General features: G+C 44.4%; 1 protein-coding gene across 2 annotated transcripts in view; it reads right to left on the bottom strand.

Annotated features, from left to right (window-relative positions):
- The window catches only part of mon2 (MON2 homolog, regulator of endosome-to-Golgi trafficking), a 38,530-nt gene extending 16,040 nt beyond the window's left edge, over positions 1-22,490 (bottom strand). For both annotated transcript variants that reach the window (XM_076271543.1, XM_076271544.1), the window contains exons 1-17: positions 22,027-22,490; positions 16,203-16,266; positions 15,067-15,194; positions 13,813-13,944; positions 13,261-13,390; positions 12,315-12,412; positions 11,787-11,912; positions 10,825-11,025; positions 9,702-9,826; positions 8,537-8,676; positions 7,831-7,984; positions 6,392-6,573; positions 4,824-4,905; positions 4,071-4,252; positions 1,536-1,648; positions 1,164-1,268; positions 309-389 (exon numbers count right to left, since the gene is read on the bottom strand). In XM_076271543.1, the coding sequence (XP_076127658.1) occupies positions 309-389; positions 1,164-1,268; positions 1,536-1,648; positions 4,071-4,252; positions 4,824-4,905; positions 6,392-6,573; positions 7,831-7,984; positions 8,537-8,676; positions 9,702-9,826; positions 10,825-11,025; positions 11,787-11,912; positions 12,315-12,412; positions 13,261-13,390; positions 13,813-13,944; positions 15,067-15,194; positions 16,203-16,266; positions 22,027-22,134 (2,151 nt within the window). In that variant the 5' untranslated portion in view covers positions 22,135-22,490. The remainder of the gene's footprint in view (positions 1-308; positions 390-1,163; positions 1,269-1,535; positions 1,649-4,070; positions 4,253-4,823; positions 4,906-6,391; positions 6,574-7,830; positions 7,985-8,536; positions 8,677-9,701; positions 9,827-10,824; positions 11,026-11,786; positions 11,913-12,314; positions 12,413-13,260; positions 13,391-13,812; positions 13,945-15,066; positions 15,195-16,202; positions 16,267-22,026) is intronic.
- Positions 22,491-25,421: the final 2,931 nt, after the last annotated feature.

The raw sequence follows: 25,421 nt of genomic DNA, 5'->3' as shown, positions 1-25,421 counted from the left end.
GAGCTGCGCAGACAACACAGCAGTGATTACTGAAAATCACAATTACTGTGAGATTGGAATTCACTACATCTGTGATCTGCTAAGGGTGACTTAAAGGCTGATCTCAAGGTTGACTGGGCACAGTAGAATACATCAGCTGACTCCTGAGACGTGTGCAGTGGACGCGCATAACGGTAAACATCAGCTGACTCCTGAGACGTGTGCAGTGGACGCGCATAAGGGTCTGGGCCTGACCAAGCTCTGTTCTGGTTGAGTAGAGGTCAGAGCGGCTCAGCGCTGGCAAAGGTCAAAGGTTAAAGGTCACTCACCGTGCTTGGGCCCTCCACCGCACGGCCTGGCTTTAGCACGCCGCCAACCCCTGGCTTCAGACCCAATATCCACACCAGGTGCTGGGGAGGGGGAGGGAAACACATGGAGAAATGAGAGAGAGAAGGACATCATAGAGAAGAATGAGAGAAGATGAGAGAGAGACAAGGACATCATAGAGAAGAATGAGAGAAGATGAGCGAGAGATAAGGACATCATAGAGAAGAATGAGAGAAGACAGGACACTGAGGTGTTGTGCTAGTGATACAAAACATGACCTACAAAGACACTTCAAGGGAGTCAGGCTGAACTGAAAGCCCTGCCATCTTCCTTGTGCATGTGTGTGTGTTTGTGTGTGTGTATGTTAGTGTACACGTATGTGTGTGTGTGCACATGTTTGTGTGTGTGTGTGTGTGTGGACATGTGTGTGTGTGTGTGTGTACATGTGTACACACACGTGTGTGTGTGTGTGTGTGTGTGTACATGTGAGTGTGTGTGTGCACATGTGTGTGTGTGTGTGCACATGTGTGTGTGGGTGTGTGTGTGCACGTGTGTGTGTGCGTGCGTGTGTGTGTGTATGTCTGAGCGTGTGTGTGCGTGTGTGTGTCTGAGCGTGTGTGAACATGTGTGTGTGTGTGTGCACATGTGTGTGTGTGCGTGTGTGCGTGCGTGTGCGTGTGTGTGTGTGTCTGAGCGTGTGTGTGCCTGAGCGTGTGTGCACATGTGTGTGTGAACATGTGTGTGTGTGTGTGAACATGTGTGTGTGTGTGCACATGTGTGTGTGTGTGCACATGTGTGTGTGTGCACATGTGTGTGTGTGTGTGCACATGTGTGTGTGTGTGTGTGCGTTAACACACCTGGAGGGTGGCGAGCACCAGCTGCCAGGAGGTGCCCAGCACAGCGCCGTGGCAGTGGGACAGGTTCAGCAGCGTGCGCATGCACTGGATGTTCTTGGCTGTGAGCTGCAGTGGGGAAGAAGAAAGACGGAGAATTTACTGTGCAGTTCATCACCAAAACTAACTAACTCCCGAACCTCCATCACCGTCCTGCAAAACACACCGCTCTGATCACACAGCGTTTCGGACTATTGAGTGCTGGAGGTCATAGTAGGACCAAGGGGCAACTTACTCACCACCACTGTACCCTGGGGCTGCACTGTGAGGGGCTGACCTACTGCCACCACACACACACACACACACACACACACACACACACACGTGTGCACTCACCACCACTGTACCCTGGGGCTGCACTGTGAGGGGCTGACCTACTGCCACCACCTGCTGGTGAGACTCGCTGGAGGGGCTGATGATCTGCACACTCTGGCCCTGGATGGAGTAACCTGGGAACACATTTGAACTCGTTATTGCAACATTCAAATATTTTCAGAGATGATACAGCTTTGGCACTCATGGGTACATAAAAGCATCGCCTACGCCACACAGGAAATGAGAGCAGAATTTTGCCTGATGTTTAGATTTTCTTTTTGATAACCCTGCCAGTCATAGCCCACCGACAGCTAGCTTGTGAACAACATGTCCCAAGGTGCCAAATATCAATGCTAACAACTTACATACATAGCCTAGGACAGTGATATTTGCAAGGAGGGGTTGATATTTAGAAAGACACAGACACACACAGAGACACACACACACGACTCAGATACTGACTTGCAGCAGAATGCATACGCCACAAGAGGGCATCACATCACCACAGAAAACAGTTTCAAACCATGGACAAAGACATGTCTGTGATAGTCCCATTCGTCCTACACCAACACACGATAACACACATGTTATTTACACCATCACACGATAACACACGTTATTAACACCATCACCGATAACACACATGTTATTTACACCATCACAAACAAGTCACAGAAGCAGTGAAGGTAAACAGATGTCAGCATTAAGCGCTGCACTCCCAGCAGATCACACTGTGCATGTTTTGAGCCATCAATCTGCGCTTGATCACCGCTCAAGTCGAGCTAATTGAGACGGCACACCCACAGAACAACTCTCTGCGCCAGGAGAGTGGCGCTAACGCCACATTTGGGCGTCTTGATGAATTCGTACTCGTCCATAATATGCCTAATGAGATTTGCAGAGCAGCCCATTCACACGGGCTTCCAGTTTGAAGTGATGGGACTTTATCACACGGGGGCCTTCAGACTTAACATCATTTCTCCACATGGAATATTTAAGAGGGAGATTCTGTCTATGTGTGCCTGTGTGCAGAGATAGATAGATAGAGAGAAATAGAGGGAGAGAGGGAGAGATAGAGGGAGAGGGAGAGAGAGTGAGAGTGTGTGAGTGTGTGTGTGAATAAGTGGGAGGGAGGGGGAGAGAGAGATGGAGAGAGAGAGAGACAGAGGGAGAAGGAGAGAGAGGGAGAGAGTGTTTGTGTGTGTGAATAAGTGAGAGGGAGAGAGAGAGAGAGACAGAAGGAGAAGGAGAGAGAGGGAGAGAGAGAGTGTGTGTGTGAATAAGTGAGAGGGAGAGGGAGAGAGAGACAGAAGGAGAAGGAGAGAGAGGGAGAGAGAGAGTGTGTGTGTGAATAAGTGAGAGGGAGAGGGAGAGAGAGACAGAAGGAGAAGGAGAGAGAGGGAGAGAGAGAGTGTGTGTGTGAATAAGTGAGAGGGAGAGGGAGAGAGAGACAGAAGGAGAAGGAGAGAGAGGGAGAGAGAGAGTGTGTGTGTGAATAAGTGAGAGGGAGAGGGAGAGAGAGACAGAAGGAGAAGGAGAGAGAGAGTGTGTGTGAATAAGTGAGAGGGAGGGGGAGAGAGAGAGCTGAGGAGAAGGAGAGAGAGAGCTGAGGAGAAGGAGAGAAAGAGCTGAGGAGAAGGAGAGAGAGAGCTGAGGAGAAGGAGAGAGAGAGCGAGGAGAAGGAGAGAGAGAGCTGAGGCGAAGGAGAGAGAGAGCTGAGGAGAAGGAGAGAGAGAGCTGAGGAGAAGGAGAGAGAGAGCTGAGGAGAAGGAGAGAGAGAGTGAAAGTGAGAGGGAGACTTTCCCAGACACACGAGTCCTGCTGTGACTAATTACTGCGAGAGCAGCAGGCATAGCACCGCGCTCCACGACTTAATGACACCTAAGTAACAGATCACACGGCTCCTCAGGGGCAGATCACACGGCTCCTCAGGGCAGAAGACAATGCCTAAGCACACATCATTTGGCAAGTCAAACTAAACTAGGAACATAACTCAAGACAGCAACACTGTGTACTTGTGCATCTATACCACACTACACTGTTCCATACAGATACATGCTGAACAAAAAATAAATATGGATATCCCCAGCCTGCAATGTTTTGTGTTAAAAAATCAAGCCTATTCAAGGTAGGGGTCAGATCAGGCCATTTCCTCGGATTCTATAGCCGTTGGGGGGACATGGGTGCTGTAACAATACACTCTTCTTCATGCTGCTCAGTCTGAGGTCACTATTAAGAAGTGATGGACCATGAACAACCCTGTGTGTAGACGGAGAAAAGGTTGAAGATCATGCCACTTGCCAGGGGACCCCCTAAGCATATCTAATAACTGTTTGATACGTAATAAGTCTTTGTTGTGTAAATATATAAGTTATGGACTGTGGCAGTTCCAGGCAGAAACAGACCACACACAGACAACCACAGGTCATTATACACACTATGTGGTATGGGCATGTAACTATGACGCGCACACACACACACACACACACACCACACACACACACACACACACAACACCCACACACACACACACACACACGGAGAGGTCTGTCTCACTCTTGTTGGAGAGGTTGGCTGCGTTGCTGCTGAGGACGGTCAGGGCGTAGTGCGGGGGCAGCGAGGCCTTGCAGATGGCCGTGATGAAGGCGTCCCGCGGCGTCACTAAGCCCAGCCGCCCACACAGAGAGGCCATGGTCAGCTCCGCCTTCAGGATGTTCTCCGTGGCCGTCTCGTCAGTACTGGGGCGCAGAGGAGAGCAAGAGGTCAGGCCCACTAGTCCAAACACCCTTTGTGGGGGGGGGGGGGTGCGCGTAGTGGACATAGAGAAAATACGGCACACCAAACACTAGAAATCAAACTTTTTTGTGTATGTATTGCGAAGTATTGCGAGTCTAACTTGTCTGACTCCGGGAGGGCATTTTTTATTTCTTTGAAATGTCAGTATTGGGCATTCTCAGGGCTTAATAAGAACTTGACAGTACAAGTAGCAAGTCAAAATGTAGTTTAGATCATTTGATCCCTAAGTTGTATTAAGGCAGCCATATCAGCCAAACACTAGTGCAGTTCAGGAGAGGCAATGAAAGCAGCCGAGCTGTTTTGATGTATGTCAAGTCTAAGAGGCTGAAAAGACTTGAAGAGGATTCATGTTTCATTAGGAAACATCCTCAGCTATAAAGGCAGAGTTACAGGGTGCTGACTAAAACAAACTCCTCCTGTTGTTGGGAATGAGCAAATGGACTTTAAAAAGGAGAGCAAACTCCTCCTTGTTGTTGTTGTTGTTGTTGGGTGGACTTTAAAAAGGAGAGCTACCTGGCGTCCAGCAGAAGGGAAAGCGCTGCCAGGAGGCCACACCAACACGCGTTCACCATCTCCTCCCACACCTGATGTACCACTGGGGGGAACAAGAACACACACACACACTTCAGTGGCCTGACAAAACTGGACAGCTGGGCTGACTGACATGTTTAACTAGAACTATATTTGTTAACTATTAGCAAATAGTGTGTATTCAACATTTTACATTTAGAGGGTCCAAACAACCCGGAGAAATAACAATTTCTGTATCATTAATATTGATCATGCTGTTGTAATTCCTACAGCTAGAGGTCAGCATTGTGCTTTGAAAGAAACTTCCTTTTCCCATAGTTCTACAACGGACTGTTGTCTGGCTTTATATGACATATGCTCTCTATTCATATATGCACCTGGCTTATACATCCCAGGAATTACAATACTCTGGTTAGCAAATAACATATTCTAATGTCATCTTTTGTGGTTTGTGTGTATTTGTCATAAAACCAAGCACTTCGATTTGCATTTCTACTTACCAATTTGTCTAGATAGTTTAAAAGTAGACCGTTTAAAAGTTGAATGTAAATAGTTTAAAAGTTGTTGACAGTCTGAAAATTTAATGAATGTTGATATTCAAATAGTTTAATGGCTGTGTATAGGTAGATATTTGACGATAACTGAATGTTGGAATGGCTCTAATGTTTGCTAGTAGTTATGCTAACAATTTTAACTATGCTAACAATGCTAACTATGTTAAACATGTTACTTAGCTAATGTTTTCTAACAGTATTGCTAACAATGCTAACTATGCTAACCATGCTACTTAGCTAACTTAGCTAATGTTTTCTCGAAGCTTTGTTCAAAATGCTAACTTTGCTAACAATGTTAAACATGCTAACCATGCTACTTAGCTAACTTAACTAATGTTTTCTAGCAGTTTTGAAAAAATGTTAACAATGCTAACTAGCTACAGTGGGTAGGAGTCATAGTTGATGACAAGTGACAGTTGCAATGGCTGAACAGTTAAAAAGTTCAGTAGTTTAAAGGGTTAAATTGTTTAACAGTGAATTATTGTAGTGAGGACTTTTATTTTGAAACAGTTTTTGGCAGAGGAAGCAGTTGAACAGGATGTGTAGTCTTAAGAGAGCCAGTTTGTATGCTTAAAGCCTGAGACTGGCAGTTGCTGCAGGTGGCCTGGCCACCTGGCATAGGATTCTAATTGCTTAACGGCTCTATTGTGATGTCATCAGCCCAATGTTAAGTCTATGGGAACATGTTGATAAAAGATACAAAGATGAAACATACAAAGCAACAAGGTCCTAAGTAAGACCTACGTAACATAGTTTGAATGACGTCTACGTTAAACGGTTGAAGCTGCATTAAATGCATTAGAAGAAGAAGAAGAAAAAGCCTAGGAAGAACAGTGCAGTGCATTTAAATGCACTGTAATAACATTTCATTTTTAAGACCAAGGGACGGTAGTTTGTGTGTTGTCTCACCATCAAAAAGCTGGTTACTAATCTGGCTATTATTGCATTTAGGACACAAACGGGTGCACACAGCCAGCTCAGCAGGCTCTCACTCACAGGGTTCCTGGGGGGTGTCCAGTGAGCCGTCCCGCAGGGTGGCAGCCTCCTCCTCGGCCGCCAGCTCCCTCTCGATCATGCAGGTGATGCCCCTCACCAGGTCCAGCAGTGCGCTGAAGGCCACGGACATGGCGTAGCCCTCGGGGATGGAGGGCGGCTCCACTTTGTCCAGCATCTCCAGGCTGGGGAGAGAGGGTTGCAAGTGCGTTCATTTGATATCTGATCATGTTTCGGTTCTTTTTGCTTGAGTGTATTGAAATCACAACTCATGTCTTTTCATTTTTGTCGTCATAAGTAGGTCATATCCTTATGTTTCTAATTATGTGTCCTTATGCTTAGTCAGAATTATGGTCGGATAGAAGAATTCAACTATGTCATTTGTTATGTGTCCTTCCACATGCGTATGACGGGACTGTTTTTTTTATTCTGTTCCTGTGCCACTACTGAGTATTTGCGTGCCTGTCTTCAGAGATAAGGGGAATGTTATTTTGATCTATGTGTCTCAGTTCTGCATGGGGGCATCCCCTTCGTCAGAAATTATCCGTTCTGGACAGCCAGGTTGGCACTAATCAGGGTCTGATTTAGTGTGGTCCATGTAAGCCGAGATGACCAACACCATCTCTTGGCAACCTGGAAGGATACTTAAACCCTGACTATTTGCTTCTTTAGTTAGAGAAGCTGATGGATATTTATGTGAAGGCATGCCGTCTCTCCCTTGATGCACATCATTGTAAATAAACCCCCTTTTTTCTCTACTACCGCCTGCCTGCGTCTCTATTCATGCCATCAGAATGACCATCATGCTTTGCATGTGTCTGAGTGTTCTGTTTATCTGCGGTGGTCTAGATAGGTGACATGAGCTAGAAGATGTACAGCTCATCTGAGCTGGCCCAACAGTGCTTTGCTTGTTATGGCGAGGGTTTAAACAAGACAAGACGGAACACAATAAACAAAGGTTCACCGTTAGGTCTGCGCTTAATTCTCTGGAAGCCTGCAAAATATTTGGTTTCATTTCATGATTTGTTTGGTGAGCTCAAGCGAGAAAACTAAAAAAAGAAAAAGGAAAGAACATGAAGCATTCCCAGGCACAGAGCTTTGAACATGATGCGTGTCCAGTATTCGTTTTCTGACTCTGAGGTGAACCTGGTGGGCGTATGAAAGGTGAGACCAGCGGCGGGTTTCTGAGTTGTTTTGTGGTTGAGAGCAGGAAACACACACACACAGCTCCAGCCCTGACCCTCAGTGCTCTAAGCACGGGCTGTTTTGTCTGGCCGTGTCTTCTTGAGTCTAGCCATCTGTGTGGCTGAGATGAGCGTGTGTGTAGTGAGATGGAGACAGAGAGAGAGACAGAGAGAAAAAGAGGGAGAGAAAGAGGAGGGGGGGCTGAGAGGGAGAGAGAGAGGGAGGGAGGGGGCAGAGAGGGGTCGCTCGGTGCTCACTAAGTGGCCTTGGCGCTGCCCTGCACGTTGACGGTCACAAGGGGGATCCAGGTGCCGCGGTACTCAAAAGCCGCCTGCGTGGTCAGGCCCCCGCTCACCCCCGCCGAGCCAGGTCCACCTTGGGCTGCCGTCTGCGATGTGGACCCAGAACCACCTGAGAGAGAGAGAGAAAGAAGGAACGGGACAGATATACAGGTCAACACAAAAAACACCTCATCTTTCATTTCAATGGCACATTTAAGTCTATGCCACTGTACCACGACAGGCACAGCAGTCCAAGGCCACCATCATGTCTGGCTGCATCAAAGCTAGTCATATCTTAGCTAGTCATATCTTAGCTAGTCATATCAAAGCTAGTTATATCAAAGCTAGTTATATCAAAGCTAGTCATATCAAAGCTAGTCATATCAAAGCTAGTTATATCAAAGCTAGTCATATCTTAGCTAGTCATATCAAAGCTAGTTATATCAAAGCTAGTTATATCAAAGCTAGTCATATCAAAGCTAGTCATATCAAAGCTAGTCATATCTTAGCTAGTCATATCAAAGCTAGTTATATCAAAGCTAGTTATATCAAAGCTAGTCATATCAAAGCTAGTCATATCTTAGCTAGTCATATCAAAGCTAGTCATATCTTAGCTAGTCATATCTTTGATGCAGTCAAACATGAGTAGATCTGCGGCTGCTCTGGACAGAAAGCCACTGACCGATGGGTGGGTTGATGGAAGCGGGGTTGCCAGCACTGGGCACAATGAAGAGGGACTGGATGAAGGAGCCCAGGGCATTGACGATGTCCCGGAACACCTTGGTGGAGTGCTGCTTCATGTCGTAGGACTGGCAGAAGGAGCTATGGGAGCATAGGATTACGGAATGAAACCGGCAGTTGACTTATGTGACGTGTGCACACACATGCCACATTCCAGACGTGTGTCTGCAAGCGGCTTGCTACATTCTCAGTGACACTAGAGGCATATATCCGTCATGGCATATTAAGCTTGGCATGCGGTGTAATCGCAGATATCTGTACATGCACAGCTAACATTTCCCCGCAAATTCCAGAGAGACAATTAGTTTACAATTTGTCTTTTAACGCTAACCATAAACAAACAACCCAGTGTGCCCCACAGTGAACATAAACATGGTGGTTTATAGTGGTCATTACTGAAGTGAACACACGCACACAGAGACACACGCACACAGAGACACACGCACACAGAGACACACACACAGAGACACACACACACACACACACACACACACACACAGAGACACACACACAGAGACACACACACAGAGACACACACACAGAGGCACACACACACACACACACACACACACACACAGAGACACACACACAGAGAGACACACACACACACACACACACACACACACACACACACAGACACACACACACACACACAGAGACACACACACAGAGACACACACACAGAGACACACACACAGAGACACACACACACACACACACACACAGACACACACACACAGACACACACACACACACACACACACACACACACAGAGACACACACACACACACAGAGACACACACACAGAGACACACACACAGAGACACACACACACACACACACACACACACACACACAGACACACACACACACACACACACAGAGACACACACACACACACACACACAGAGACACACACACACACACAGAGACACACACACAGAGACACACACACACACACACACACACACACACACACACACACACACACACAGAGACACACACACACACACACACACACACACACACACACACACACACACACACACACACACACACACACACACACACACACAGGACGTTAAGTATGAAGTAGGTCTTTCACCGCAGGAGGTGGGGCTGGACACACAGGCGGTGCACTGACTCCACGGCGACGGCTCTCAGCCACTGTGGCTTCTCTCCATCCAGGAACTTGACCAGCAGAGATAGGAAGATCTCACACTCCGTCACCTACAGGACACACACACACACACACACACACACACACACACACACACACACACACAGAAAACAGTGAAGGCACACATACAGTACACACGTCAAGCACAGACATGGTCAATACTTTTAGACATGCGTCCCAAATACAAAAAAAAGAATAAAAGATGAATACAAAGAGACCATGTAGTGGAATATTGGGGGCACATTGCTGACAAAACTTCAAAAGAAACTAGAGGGAAGAAGAAACACTGACATAAAAAGAATACCAAGAGCAAGAATAACAAGAAGGATGCTATGTCCACACGTAGCAAGGCATTTTTAAAAAGGAATATTTTTCCTCCTTTGTATTTTCAAAAAATTCCATCCACACAGATGCTCAAAAATAGCCAGGAAAAAACATCAGTCAAACAGATGGCAATGTTGGCCAATTGGAGGCCTGGAAATATTTCAAACACAGGAGAAAACGTCACGTCACAATCTCAAAACTCTATTTTTTCTGTCCACCACACCACAGCTTTTAAAAATAAGAAAACTGAACTTTTGTGTGGACGAAAGGCCAAAACAATAAAAAAAAATCTCTGCATTTAAAAATACACAATTATGTGTGGACATGGACAGCCTAAGGCAGAGAGAATCAGAGAGAGAGATGAACAGAGTAAGAAAATGGAGGAGACTGCGAGAGATAGAATCACAGACACAGAGACAGTGATGAGATACAGCACACAAGGCACGAGAAAGAGATTGAGAAAGAGACACTGAGAGAGATCGAGATATAAGGGCCTCGTTTACATCTGGTTTACTCTATGCGTTTACTCAGCGTAAACAGGGTCAGAGAAACACAGTCCGACAGAGAGAGAAAGAGTGAAAGAGAGAGATGGAGATGCACTAAAAGCAAAAGCCCGCATGGCACTCTACGCCATAAAAAGAAAATTTCACAAAATAAACATCCCAACTACAATCTGGGAGATGGGAGATGGGAGATCGAGATCGAGAGTCCTGGTGCTCCTCACCAGCAGGCTGTAGAAGTGCTTGATGAGCACGGAGACGACGCGCAGCAGGCGCATGCAGATGGGGAAGTAGGGCTTCTCCACGGGCGCCGGCGACGCCGTGCTGCCACTGCTGCTGCCCTGCCGGAACTTGATGTTGGGCGAGAAGAGCTTGATGACCAGCGGGCACACACGCTCCTTCAGCAGGAAGCTGAACTCCTGGTGCTGCAGGGGGGGACGCAGAGAGAGAGAGAGAGAGACAGCTTCATCAGAAAATACACAGAGAGAGAGAGAGACAGCTTCATCAGACAATACACAGAGAGAGAGAGACAGCTTCATCAGACAATACACAGAGAGAGAGAGACAGCTTCATCAGACAATACACAGAGAGAGAGAGACAGCTTCATCAGACCATACACAGAGAGAGAGACAGCTTCATCAGACAATACACAGAGAGAGAGACAGCTTCATCAGACAATACACAGAGAGAGAGACAGCTTCATCAGACAATACACAGAGAGAGAGAGACAGCTTCATCAGACTATACACAGAGAGAGAGAGACAGCTTCATCAGACAATACACAGAATTGTCTTGAATCAATAAAGTATCTATCTATCTATCTTGTCAAAACAATAGTCAAAATATTCTTTCATTCTGACAAAGCACAATAGGTAATAAGTAAGCTAATGCTAAACACACCTAAAAACACCCTACACCTTAAACAACCTTACATTTAATAAGAAATCACCCTACCCCAGGTAAGAGCCATATTATATTCTACATAACATAAGAGAGGGAGAATGCTTCGGTGCATCACACATGACACATGAATAATGAGAAACAAGAACAGAGCTATGACCCTCATGATGAGTCAAGGTGAAATGCATTGGCCAGCAGACACACAGCCCAGTGCACTCAGCAGTGTTGTGACTCGTAGGGCTCGAGCGGCAAGTTGCGGAGAGGAAGTCCAGCTGAAAATGCTGACCTGCAAGAAGACTCCCGGGAAGTCGTTGAGCACCGACTCCAGCAGCTCCAGGCCAAACGTGCGCGTCATCTCGGTCATGCCCACCAGCCAGTACGGCGCGTCCGCGTTGACCAGCTGACACAGGTCCTGTGACAAGAGTGACGCGAGGAAGAGCTCGTGAAAAATGGTCATTGTTTGTGAATGAAATTGTGTGTTTGAGTGAATTGTGAATTGAGTGTTTCCTCAGCATAGAACACGTAGGACTGGAGGACACACCTAAAAGCCCTCTGAGATCTAGAGTCAGCCAACCCTCAACAACCACTCAAGCTGTCCACATGCAAGATTATTTATGGGTGTTCCCCAATTCTAGTCTTTTTTTATATCCTTGGCCAAACCACATTTGTCCCAAACCAATTGCAAAATCATATCTCTGAAACTGCGAATATCACAAAACACACAGATGGACATAAGAAAACATCCTTAACAAAGCCATTTCCAACTGGGAATATATCAATACAATAAATATATAGCTCCCCCTGTTGGATGTACCTGGAAGAGCATGTAGGCGTCCTTGGCACTGGGCCTAAGGGTGCTGACCGAGCGGCGGTTGCTGTTGCCCTGGACTGGCGGGGGCTCGTCGGCCATGCCTGGGTGGAGGAAGAGAGGGAGGGAGGGAGAGGGAGAGAGGGAGGGATAGAGGGAGGGAGGGAGGGAGGGAGGGAGAGGTGAGGGACATTCGACTCAGCTTGGCCCCTGATACAGGACTGAGTGGGAACGCTGAAGAGGGCACTCATGTGACTGCCCGGTGCTGGACACAGGCATGCAAGCACTTGCAAACATACTGACAGATACACTTGCACAAGCATATATGCACATAATACAAACATATTCACACAAACTGGCATGGAAGCACACATCAGTACTCACACTGAATCTCTCTCACACACACACACACACACACACACACACACAGACACGCACACGCACACGCACACGCACACACACACGCACGCACACACACACACGCACACACGCCTGTCTTGAATTACATTAACGCCAGGCAGCCACAGGAGCTGCTGTTCCTAATTATATTATCATACATGGACACAGAGGGCCAGAAATAAAATTAACACAGTCCGAAAAGAAAAAGACAAAAAAAAAAATGCACACACACACACACACACACACATTACTTATTCATGGAGTTGAGACTTAAGTCATGGGATAAGCAGCTTTTGGTGATCTGAGAATACCTCCCCTTCCTGGCTCCAGAGGAAAACCAAGGCAAGAAGACGTGATTGCGAAATGAGCCTGCCGGAGGAAACGTCTCCAGGGCGCCTCAGCGTTTTGAAGTGATAATATCCTCTATTCTGGGACACACACACACACACACACACACACACACACACAGACCCTTCTCCTCTATTCATAAGGAGGAGGAGAAAAACACACACGCACGTAGCAGTGAACGGGTGTTAATGAGGGGCACGCTCACCTTTAAAGCGCTCGTCTTCTGCCACCATCCTCTCGAAGACCACCGTGACCACCTGCCGCACTGTGGCGGCTGCTGTGTTGTTGGTGATGTTGTCCTTTGTGAAGTGAAGGCGGAAGCACAGGACGATGGCCTAGGGTCAGAAAAAAGCCTGTTTTAGTGACCAGCACACTGATGCTACACACATCTAAAGGCAAGCAGGCGCAACATCTGTGTTGGAGGAAAGCCCAGCGTGAGGTGGGTGTGAACAGACCAGCTAATGCACACAAGCCATCTCTCCTGAGGAAAGGGACTAGAGAGAGGACTTGCTACTGTGGTACTGAGTTAAACACCAGATAGAGTTAAAGATTTTAGAAGAACTTAACTTTTTTAACATGAGTTTAACAATTTGATACATATTGCTCTTCTTTCATGGTTTTGCTTTGTTTTGTTTTCATTACACTTCTGAGTACAGTGATCTACTACAAACATCACAGTGATGTACTACTGTCCACAGTTCGACATCTGCTGATGACCTGTGGCCAGGCAGGGAGAGGTCAACGTGTGCACCAGTACCTTGGACAAGACCTCGTCGTGCACCACCGTGTTTGTGGTGAGCAGCACCAGGACTGTCTGCAGCAGCTTCAGCTCCTCCAGGCCATTCTCCATCAGCTGCCACAGCATGTTAATGATGTTTCCAGCCGCCGCCTGGCCAACACACACACACACAGGCACGCACACACACACACGCGCACAGATACACAGCACAAACACACATACACACACACACACACATACACACACGCACACGCTTAAGCCTCATGAGGAAGGGTCATTTTCACACCTCAGATCAATGAGTCAGTAAGAAAATGTCAGAGGTCAACATCATAGCCTCACGGTGAGGCCATGAGGTCACATAGAGTAGGCTAGAGGATGGCCTGTCCCAAAGATTTAAATGAGAGTTTCAAAGGTCATTATAACAAAATGCTGCTGCCATCCAAATTCTTTCTGTCCACACAAAACACTGATAAAGCACATAAAACAAAAGAATAATCTGGAAACAAAACATAAAAAAAAGTCTTTGAACCAACATCCAAATGTACTCTACATGCTCTGAAATTCTGCCAGTTCCACCGAGAATCTGAATTACGATTGACAACGGTGTGGGGTATTTGGAAAGAGCTCGACCTCGTCCACCGCTGGTCCCTGTCACAGCGCTAAACCCCAGGGCTTATGGGAGATGCGGGGGCAGTGGACCATGAGGAAAAGGGCTTTTTTTGTACTGAGCCAGGGATGACCGCTCCTGATCACTGCGCGCGGCAGCCACAGGCACGGCTTCTTTTTTCCAGACCGCTGGTCTCCTCTGGTGATCTGACCCAGGGATTGTGGCTTAAGCATGTCTGGGCTCTGCCATTAGATTCATGACCAGTGAAGAGGAAGTATGGGAATTTGGCTTAGTTCAAATAGAAGCACTTTTATGGTTTGTACTGAAAACGCAGGATTTCAAGGAGCATCTTTTAATGAAGCAATATGGCACCAGTGAGAGGGGCTGGTAAAGACATACCTACGGCTGGAGTTCAGCCATAGGCACTTCCATCATATTACTGTTTGCACTGTGGTTTTATGATTTTGTGAACAGTGGACTACAACAGACAATATTTCTTTGCTTCTTGAGAATAAGGCTAGCAACACACTGTTTTGTTGTTGTTGTTTTGTAAGATGTCTGGCCAATATTGCTTCAACATTTTTTCAACCTAGGAATCAGCGGCTCCGTCTAGTCGTCTTGTTGTGTTGTTGTGTTGTTGTGTTGTTGTTGTGGCGCACCCTTACCTCGGACACCACCTCGTGGGACATGAGTCTCTGGATGGCGGCCAGGCACAGCTGGGTGATCTTGGGCTCTTTGGTCCCGCAGCCCATGAGGAACGGCTGCACCACCTCCGAGCTGTTCTCCTTCAGAGCTGCACACACAAGCAGACGTCACGTCACGTCACGTCACGTCACGTCACGTCACGTCACGTCACGTCACGTCACGTCACGTCACGTCACGTCACGTCCACCAATTCACTCACACTGCTGAATAGAGTGACCTCATCAAGAAGGAAGCGTCAACAGCACATGCTGCACAAAGAAGCACTGAAGGCATGCACAATGGGGCTAGTGAGAGCTGTAGTTATGAGTGATGGACTCTCCTCTGGTCTCTGGTCACTAACTGGTAGCATTTCCTTCATGTACTTAGTTTGTGCTTCAGCTGAATACTTTCAGCCTGCACTTGAACTGAATGAATCTTTGGTGTTAAAATATCTGTTGATCTGACACCAATGACCTTTACGGTAACAATAGCATCCCTAGTCACGTGTCCATACACACTAAACAGGAACCAAGTTGCTGAAAGTGACAATCAGTCCATGCAGAACGGGGCAGATACAACTTGATAATGAAGATGAATATGAGACAGAAATGCAGATATGAGACAGAGACAGTTACCAGTGACAAGTCAAACCACAAAACATGCTGTTCAATGTTATCAATAAGCGTACACATTGTTTAACTGTTCTGAGTACATTGAAATTAATCTTGTTAGCCTCACTTGATAAGATTCCTTTTAAGACTTGAAAATGTAACCCTGTAAATGTTTGTACGTACAATTAACATTGTACTTTCAGTATGTACGTCAACATCGGTACTTTTTGTACTTGCGTAATGCCACATAGACATGGTCTCAGACACATTAAAGTAGAAGTGGTAATGATAGCTTCGGGACTGATAGTTCCATGTACAGTATTTCAGGAAGAGTTCAATAAGCACTGTTCACACTGGCTAAGAGACACAGAGGGAGAATATTCAGGCCGTCAGGTCTCCCATGAGAACACCACCAATGACCACTCCTCAGGGTGTTCTGCCAGACATTACAGGAGCTCCACAATAACATTAGGCCTGTAATTTCATGAAAGACAGATTTAGTTTACCTGCTAGAATATCTGTGTTTCTGGCAGCAATAGTTTTTATCTTCACAATCCCGGATTCTGCAGCCTAGAAATAAACACAAAGATAAACAAAACCCTGTTAATTTCCACAGGCTCAATCCTGGATACGCTACCCATTACTACTCTAGCTTTCTGTTTACATGAGCAGGACAAGGTTTCTGAAAAACAGAAACACTGTCAGGGTCACACCAAACCAAAATACAAACTAAGTGGACCACCATGTAGTGACATCACTTATGACTCATTCTGTGGCCTGCACTTGCGTATTGGCTAACATGATTGAGTCTTTTGCAGCTGAAGATGTCGTTGTAATTGTGTGTGTCCACACACCCAACTGTGTGGTAAGTATTAAAAGAAAAATGAAAGTAAAACAAAATGAAAGCTGAAAAAAAAAACCCAGCCCATCAACTTCAATGTACTGTAACCTTATTGACAAGCCAGTAGTCAGTAGGACTAAAATATGTTGTTATTTATGACATAGTTTCACATGACTACATACTGTACCCTTTAGTAGTGCACTACAGCAGATATGCATCCACTATCCATTACTGTGCTAGAATCAACATGGACATAAAAGCATCAGGGAAAATATGCCATACAAGCTCTGCAGCCAGAAATGACCCTATTGCTGAAGGGCTGGAGGGGGTTAGAGTGGGGATGGAGTGTGTGTGTGTGTCTGAGACAGCTCAGAGCAATGTGCACTCTATAGCTGAGCTCTGGCTGCCGACCCACATTGTGCAGTCCACAAAAGGTCTATCTGTCTGTCTGTCTGTCTGTCTGTCTGTCTGTCTGTCTGTCTGTCTGTCTCACCATCGGGCATTTGCCCCTGTTCAGCCTTTTAATAGCTCCATGTTTACTGTGACTACCACAAAGTGTGCCCTCCTGTTCAGTGTATTACTTGCTTTCTCAGCAGTGCTGTGATCAGCCGTCAGATCCGCTGCAAATCAAACGGTGTGAACAACAGGTCTGCCTGTACACGCGTGAAAAGGTTCATCTGGCTCAGACAGCTCTGGGGCTGTGCAGGTAGGCAGCTGTGCTCACATCTAGGTGCTGCGAGAAAGTACAGACGCAGAAGATGCCTTAGGATTCATCGTAAAGGATTTCATAACAGTCAGGAGCTGGAGCAAGAGCACAACATTGAAAATGTTATTGAATACAAGATGGTAAGGTTATGTCCAAGTCCTTCTTGAATACAAGATGGTAAGGTTATGTCCAAGTCCTTATTGAATACAAGATGGTAAGGTTATGTCCAAGTCCTTATTGAATACAAGATGGTAAGGTTATGTCCAAGTCCTTATTGAATACAAGATGGTAAGGTTATGTCCGAGTCCTTATTGAATACAAGATGGTAAGGTTATGTCCAAGTCCTTTCAAACTGTGTTTCCAACAAGTTTTCAACTACATCGAAGGCCATGAAATGTAAGACTAACACAATATAAAGTACCTCGCAATATAAAGTACATCACTAACAATCATGCTGAACCCAGGTGTCTGCCAAAGCATTAAAGCATTTTGATGCTAAAATGGGAAGACAAAGTGGACACAGTCCTCTGGCATTTGAGGTAGTATGTCATTAAAATCATGCTGTTTACCCTGTTAAGGGCAGAAGGGTGTCGAGACTGTATTAAAATAAACCACTTCATTCAGCCAACAAGGTTACATGCCACAGCTGCGGCTTTCTCAGTGTGGCTCCTGCCAGAGGCCTGGTAAGACTTCTGACTGGCCTAGCCTACTCCCCAGAGGTCTTCAAAGAGAGCATTGTTAATACAAACATGACTGACCAGTGTTGTAATAATGCCTAGTAAAGGTCAATGAAATTACAAACAACAATCATGGACCCATAATATAAAACCTTATTTAGTTTTATTCACAACTGATCTTTTCTCTTAAAAGAGAGAGCACATAATAGTTTGTCACTTTTTGAAGCATGCTTTTATAGACAACTCTCATCTTCTCATTTTGTTGGTATACAATGATTTGGAGGGCAGATAAACACACACTTTGTCATTCCAGCTCCACCTTGGGCCTAAGCAATGCCCCATGCAGCTCCACCTAGGGCCTAAGCAATGCCCCATGCAGTTATGTGGTCTGGATTGGACCTCCAACCCCACGAAAATGTTAAAAAATAAATCTTTCAACAGCAAAATATCACAAACCTTGCTAAAAAAGACAATATTTTGCATGCAAGCAAGCCTTTTGTTGGCATTTGTATTGGGGTTTACATGCCATTTTGGTAGATTGTTTTCAACCAAAGTACCAACCACTGACTACAGTAAGAAAACAGGTGACACATTCAATTACATTCAAGAACCCTTGAAATAAGATATAAGATAATAAGATAAGATATGACCCTCAAACAAATTGTACATCCAAAACAGCAAAACACACTGTGGTTCACTGCTAAAGGTGGAGGTCGAGAATACCCACAAATCTGGAAATAACTAGGCAACAGAGATTTAATTTCAGTTGGCTCGAGTCTCTACTCCAGAATCAACATCCATGACGAACTAATAGCCAGCCTAATCTTAAAAAGTGCAGGCCTCACTCTCTGCCTTTGTTTGGATTTGGGAGCTTCTGGCCTTTGAGGGAGGTTGTGGGCGAATAAGGGGAGATCAGTGCGCTCCAGTCCAACCACCTAGTGGTTGTCCTCACAAAGCCAACGCATGGACTTCCAGCACAGGAAGCTAAACCAGATGGAAATGTGCAAAGAAAGACAGCGTGGTGAAGTAGCCTAGCCACAGCTAAAATAACAATAACAAGTTGTCTTTGAGGAAAAGCATGGATTTAATGGATGTAATGACTCTAGTCAGACAGTACCACTGTGCTTCACAACAATCAGGAATAAGGAAGTCTTTCCTGGTTTCAATAACCTTGTGGAAACATTCTCATAGACAAACAAGCTTATAACTACGACTACTTGTTGAGTCCGGGGATGTTAGACACAAAATGTTGTATAGGCCTAATGCAAATTGATCCTAAACTGGATAAACTGGCTGAGCAGTAATGAATAGGCTCTATGTATTGTATGACAGCTAGCTACAGCTGCCTATAAATAACCTTCATTCAGGCCTAGGAATGAAATCCTTCTAGCCTACAGGGTAGTTCTAACTGAAATGAACTGTCTTAATGGTGATGAGGAGGATTAAAGACAAATTAAGTTGGGGATCTCTTGAGAGGGTGAAACACCACATCAATCTAAGGTAGTCAAAATGATAATAATCACTATGGTAACTTTAAAACCAATTTGATTTTGGCGACATAACTAACAACACACCTGCACTAAGGGGCCAAATGGATTTAGGCCTATTTATGTAGGCCTGTATGTAGAATGTAGGCCTATTTATGTAGGCCTGTATGTAGAATGTAGGCCTATTTAAAGCTGGCACTGAAGCCTCTCCTCCAAGGAAACAAGCTGACCATACACAAAAGAGGAACTGTTTTTAAAAGTCCCTACATATGGAAGAAAACACTGAAAATCTTTAAATGTACCACACCCTCATGGCTGCTAGCCTACAAGTGTATTTTTGGCCCCCGAAACACAGCCAACTTTTCCTTAACAGCTGGGCAACTCATCAGGAAAACAGCAAACTCTCTCAAAGTTTAGATGTTTAGATCTAAACATCAAGGCAACAAGTCCATTATGACCTCAGCTCACTTTAGAAAGTGTTTCAGAGAAAAACAACAGGCTACACATTTCAGAAAGGCAGACAGAATAAATTCCAGATGCACTCTACTCATGTGACATTGATAAAAAAAATTAAAAAAAACACGAGAATCATAGACAATTTTGGGGATGTTTCTACTTATGATAAGAACATTAGAATGAGGAAAGCTGAAATGAGCTCTTGACATCAACTTTCCAGGAAATACACTCAAAAGATCTGGATCTACTAGGCCTCACTGAATACTCTTTCTCAAAGGACAGTTTTCAGGGACAAAACACTAGGCATTAGGCTAATCTGCAGGGTAATAATTCACTTGGAGATATCTGGCCATAATCAAACATTTCTCCAAAGTGAGCCTAATGTTGGCCATGTAAACACAACACACACCCGTCACTGACCTCCAGAGTAACTGACAGATACACTGGTACATGTGGACTTCAAAAACACCAAAAATGCAAATTCAGCCTTGCTTTCTTGCTTTTCATATTCAACACTCGAGCATCTCAATGGTTTACTGAGCCCCGTGTCAGAACCAGTGTTTACTAGAGCTCACAAAAAGATGAAGGGGAGAGCAGTACAGTACAGTTATTCAACACATTTCCACGTAGGGCTTCAAAGATAACTAGACTAAGGAACACTTGGAAGTGTGACTGAGTTCCCACACAAGGCCAGAGGTTGTTTAGCAGTTATTCATTTTTGGCCTATACCCTGTAACAAGCCAGGCTGCAAAAACACTATACAGTTAACCTGACAAGTTAGCAGAGATACAGGTTGGGCCTAGTCACTGGAGCCCTGGTTTAATTTGTTAACCATTTGAATTTTATTACACCAATTATCTGTTTTTCTATGTTTGTCATGTTTCCAGTTGTTTAAAAGCTGCAAAGGTTCTCAAAGTCAATGACCATTTTTCACGAATCCTCACTCGAACAAGAATTTTTCAAAGCTCTCGCTTTACATTTATAAACATTCAATGACTTCACTAGTTTATACAAATGAAATCTTGGAGTCATTGATTTGCCAAATTATAATACATAAAAACATATGTTGAAGAAAATTCCATGCATTTCAATGTCCTACAACTGAAGGACTTTGTGATAAACTGTAGGGCAGGCTGTATCCTACCATAATGCTCAAGCTCAAGTGTCCAAATATGTTTTGATTGCTCCATTTGATTCCTTCAATAAAAGTCATATCTTAATGGGAAAAGTATTTCCCTAATGTATGGAAGCTTTAGAGTTCCTTCATAGGAGTAATGATGACAAAACCCTAGTTGTGACCTGCTCTAGCCTATAGCTTTCACAGGCTACAAAACAATTCTGGTCCACCCGGGATCAGTTTCTGATCCTATATGGTCTTGTAGGTAAGTAGCCGTCATTTTCAACCAAAACGGTTACTGTATGGCTAGAGGCTTACTGTACCAGGCCTCCAAGTAATAAGTGTATGGTTAAGCCAAGTATTTGATCGTATTTGAGATCATGCAAACAAATAAGGGCAGACAAAATATCACAAATGTAAATGGTTACATCTGATCAACCTCATGCATCACTGACACGTATAAGTCCAGAGGCTTTTGAGGATGCTGTGTCGCCCAAGACGCAAGAGTCAGAATGCATAGTAGGCTGCTTAAACGTGGCCTTTTACTCGGTCCACTCTCATCTGAACTCATACATAAACGACAAACTAAACAGATATCTATGTAATTTAATTCAGCTCCATGTTGTTTAACCAAACTAAGTTTCATTTAACGCCAACGTTAGATGGAATAAAGAAAATCCGTCCGCATTCACTCTGAGGTCGGTGCACAACCACTAATTGATGGGCCTAGTGTAACTTATAAACGCATATGTTGGGGTATTGAACAGATCGTTTGCTTGACAAGCAGCTTGAGAGCCATTCCTTTATTGTCAGAGATCTGGCTAACTTACCCCACTGCATATGCAGCTGAGACAGCTGCATTACCAATTGAAGTGTCATCTCTCAAGCAACCCTTGCTTATAGTAGGCTACCGCTGTGTTGATGACATCAGCGAACACATGAAAATCCATTTGGGAGTAAGGTTTGTACGGGAAAGACTAGTCATACATTCTTTAGCAACACTCATTTACTAGACGCTGGCTAGTTAGCTAGCTAGCTAACGTTACCTCTTTCACAGGGGGGAATTTTTTCTTGCATTCCATGGACAGAGACCGCAAATCCGTTTGCATGTTCTCAAGCAATTTCTTCACGGCTTCAGGGCTGCTCGTCGACATTATTGCTATTGTCTCAAGCCAAATATCCAAAACATGAAAATAATAGGCTTGCAATAGCAATCCTAAGACAGGGTCCGGCCTACTTTTTCACCTCCAGTAAAAAAATAAAAGCGATGTGAAGCACTACACAAGCGTCCATTGACACAATCTTCCACTTTTCTTGCACTAATCGTCTGATTGCAGGATTAGACTGCCGTGGACGTCATCTGTCTCCCTTCACCAGGTATCCAATGCATCACCCATAACACTTGTCATCATAGATATATGTCCAGTGACGTTAACAGCTAGTAAGAATAACTTATTTGTTCGTTTCAGCCATGGGTTTCATGGCTCCTGAATTCACCATAGCTAGAGTCGTTCCGATCCCACAATGCCTGTGCGAATATTGACACGTCACTTGGACTTCCGTAAACAGTGGCCGGATTTCATAAAACCTTTTGTATCGCCCCCTTTTGGTTGTCTTGGGGAATACAAGTCTTCTTCGAACAAGGCGAATGGCCTTCCCCCCAAGAAAAGAGACTCAGAAAAATTAGATTTTAGACCAATAGTGGCAAAATATTGGCCAATTTGTCTGCAATCCGCCAGAGAACCGATGAGCAAAATCTAGGGTTGCCAACTTCCTCAACCCCAAATGAGGGACTCTTCACTTCAAATGCGGGACCACCCCCCCCCCCCCACCCCCCCAAAAAAAAAATAATAATAATAATTTACAAATGGTGTACTGTCACTTTAAGAGCATTGTCTACACGGTATTCATAATATTTTGCCAGCTCCATTCAAATATAGCCTATGGTCATTCCACAAAGTCTAACATTGTTTGTGCCACATTTAGGCCTATAGCACAATGATAAGTTAAGTTGGTTTAAATAACCTTCATTCCTGTGGAAATAGAAGCATGTAATGATGCTAGCTAGATATTTTCTCTTTGCAATTAAAAGTGAATTATGAACCTGGTAGCCACCTAGCTATCTAAGTGGAAAGTGTTTCAATTGGCAAAGCAATCATGTGCTTCATGTAAATGCTTAGTTTAAGGGAAACGGATTATTGAAGACTTCAAGACTCACCAATTCCATTACACAAAGGCAATTGACCACTCTTCATATTGAATCAGTCCAAATCACAGTGCGTGCAGCCTATGTCAAAGTGCCCTCACATTGTAAATGGTCAGTAGCAGTGTGTGAACCGGATAATTCCGCAATCTCCTCGCGTTGTTTTTGTTGTTCACATTTCCTTTTAAAAGTTTCTTATATTAAAAGGGTGAAATCAATTACCAATGATCACAAGCCAGCTGGAAACTTCCACCCTCTCTCCCTCTCGTTCCCAATTAAAACGAGTAGCATAACGTTCAAGTTAGATCTGCTGCATAATAGAGAGACTGAGAGGACCCAAAAAGTATCATCCTTATGTAAGATGCTGTTGCTGCATTTTGACATTGTAATCGTTCTCTAAGAAGAGTGAAAAGCAGTTTGCAGTAAAGCTTCTCTGGCTAAATTGTGGTGCCCCTTCTGTCCCTTGGTGCCGTGCGCACAGTGCGAGATGCGCGTGGTTGCGGCGCCACTGGACACTTCGTTCCAGGTGCGTTTACAGTAGCCTACTATTGACAAGTTAACAAGGCCGATGAGCTGTGATTGAAAATCGGGAGTGGTGCTGTCCCTGACGGGACAAATCAAAATCACCCAAAATATGGGATGTCCCGCCCAATTCGGGACGGTTGGCAACCCTAGCAAAATCCCAGCGGACCGCCAGCTATGCCCCCAATGGACTGACAGCTATGCCCCCAATGGACCGCCAGCTATGCCCCCAATGGACCGACAGTGGTTCGCCAGCCTCTTGCTATCTGGGCACACACAAACACACACAAATTCATAAACTGTCACACAAATTCACACATGAACACGTTCATAGTCACACACACACACACACACACAAGCGAACACACACACACACTCACACAGAAGCACACATACACAGAGAAGCAAACACACACATGCACACACTCACTTAGGCCTACAGTGTACATGCACATAGAATATTCAAATGTGTAAGGATGTGGATGGCCGACAGTCACTTCTGCCAGCACAAAATAGAAAGTCATCTTTAATTTGGAAAAAATCTTTAATTTTTAATGCTTTGGGTTACAGATGTGCACCTGTACAAAAAAGGAATTCAGGCAATCATTGTATAACTGTGTGCAACTGTTGATAGTACCTAACAGGCTTCTTATAAAAACCTTGGGATTTTGTTACTGCTTTTAGTCACTTCGTTTTCTGCAGCTTTAGATAGATAGATAGATATATAGACAGGTAGATACATACTTTATTTATCCCCAGGGAAATGTAGGCATCCAATAGCTTATAAAACACAAGAAAAACTCTCACAACACAGGATGAAAATACAATTGTAAGGTGATAAGTCTATCCACCACACTCATAGTTTCCCCACATATATCAAAATGTGTATAATGCAACATAAGGAAAAATTATTTCTGGTACCATCCAATGACCCATGCAATGAAAAATTAGTCTAAAATGTTACGGAGCTTTATCCCTGACACATTAAGGCAGTTGGCGCTGGAAGCCTCAGATACGCTTTTATCAAATGGGGGAGCAAAAATGTCAGGAGTTGCCACCAGCACAGCAGAGCATAATATTATCATGGTGCTTTATGTTACTTTGGAAACAAATGACAACACATTACACTGATAGGCCTACACACACAAAAATGCAAACCTGATTCTAATAATAATAATAATAATTAAAAAAAAATATTTATATTCATACATACTTCTGTAAATGTCATTCCATTGAAACAAAGGGTTGGATTAGGCTTATGTCTAGACCATAAGCTGCACCAGGAACTTCTTTTGTAATTGTACAATATTAAAAAATCAAAAATTAATATTATCCTATATACACTGAGACAAGCACACATTGAAGTACTGCTGAGCTATGCTGATGTGCTACAGAATATAAACAAAACACTGACTGAACCCACCTAGTTCTAATGAAAATACATTCTAATTGTGTGATATAGTCAGGTAGCGGCTTCACAATTTAGTGAATCATTTTAGTAACAGAAGTCCAAAAACTTTTGGCTTGCAGTTTTCTCTAAGCTTTTAATTGGTCCAGTTTTCTATTAGTCAATGATTTATGATATAGTGTATAACATTTTTGTAAATACATGTTGTGCCTCCATTTTAATTTGTACACTTTCCACAATATCTGTTTGAGAAACCATGGATACTCATACCCCAAACATAGACCAAAAGACCAATATGTGAAGTAGTG

Source organism: Alosa pseudoharengus, unplaced genomic scaffold, assembly GCF_046254945.1.
Source record: "Alosa pseudoharengus isolate Yale_2024_CS ecotype anadromous, Long Island Sound unplaced genomic scaffold, YU_APseudo_1.1 YU_APseudo_1.1_scf_10, whole genome shotgun sequence".
In the NCBI taxonomy this organism is placed as follows: Eukaryota; Metazoa; Chordata; class Actinopteri; order Clupeiformes; family Clupeidae; genus Alosa; species Alosa pseudoharengus.
The sequence above is the reverse complement of the archived record's forward strand: the minus strand, read 5'-3'. Positions and strand labels throughout refer to the sequence as shown.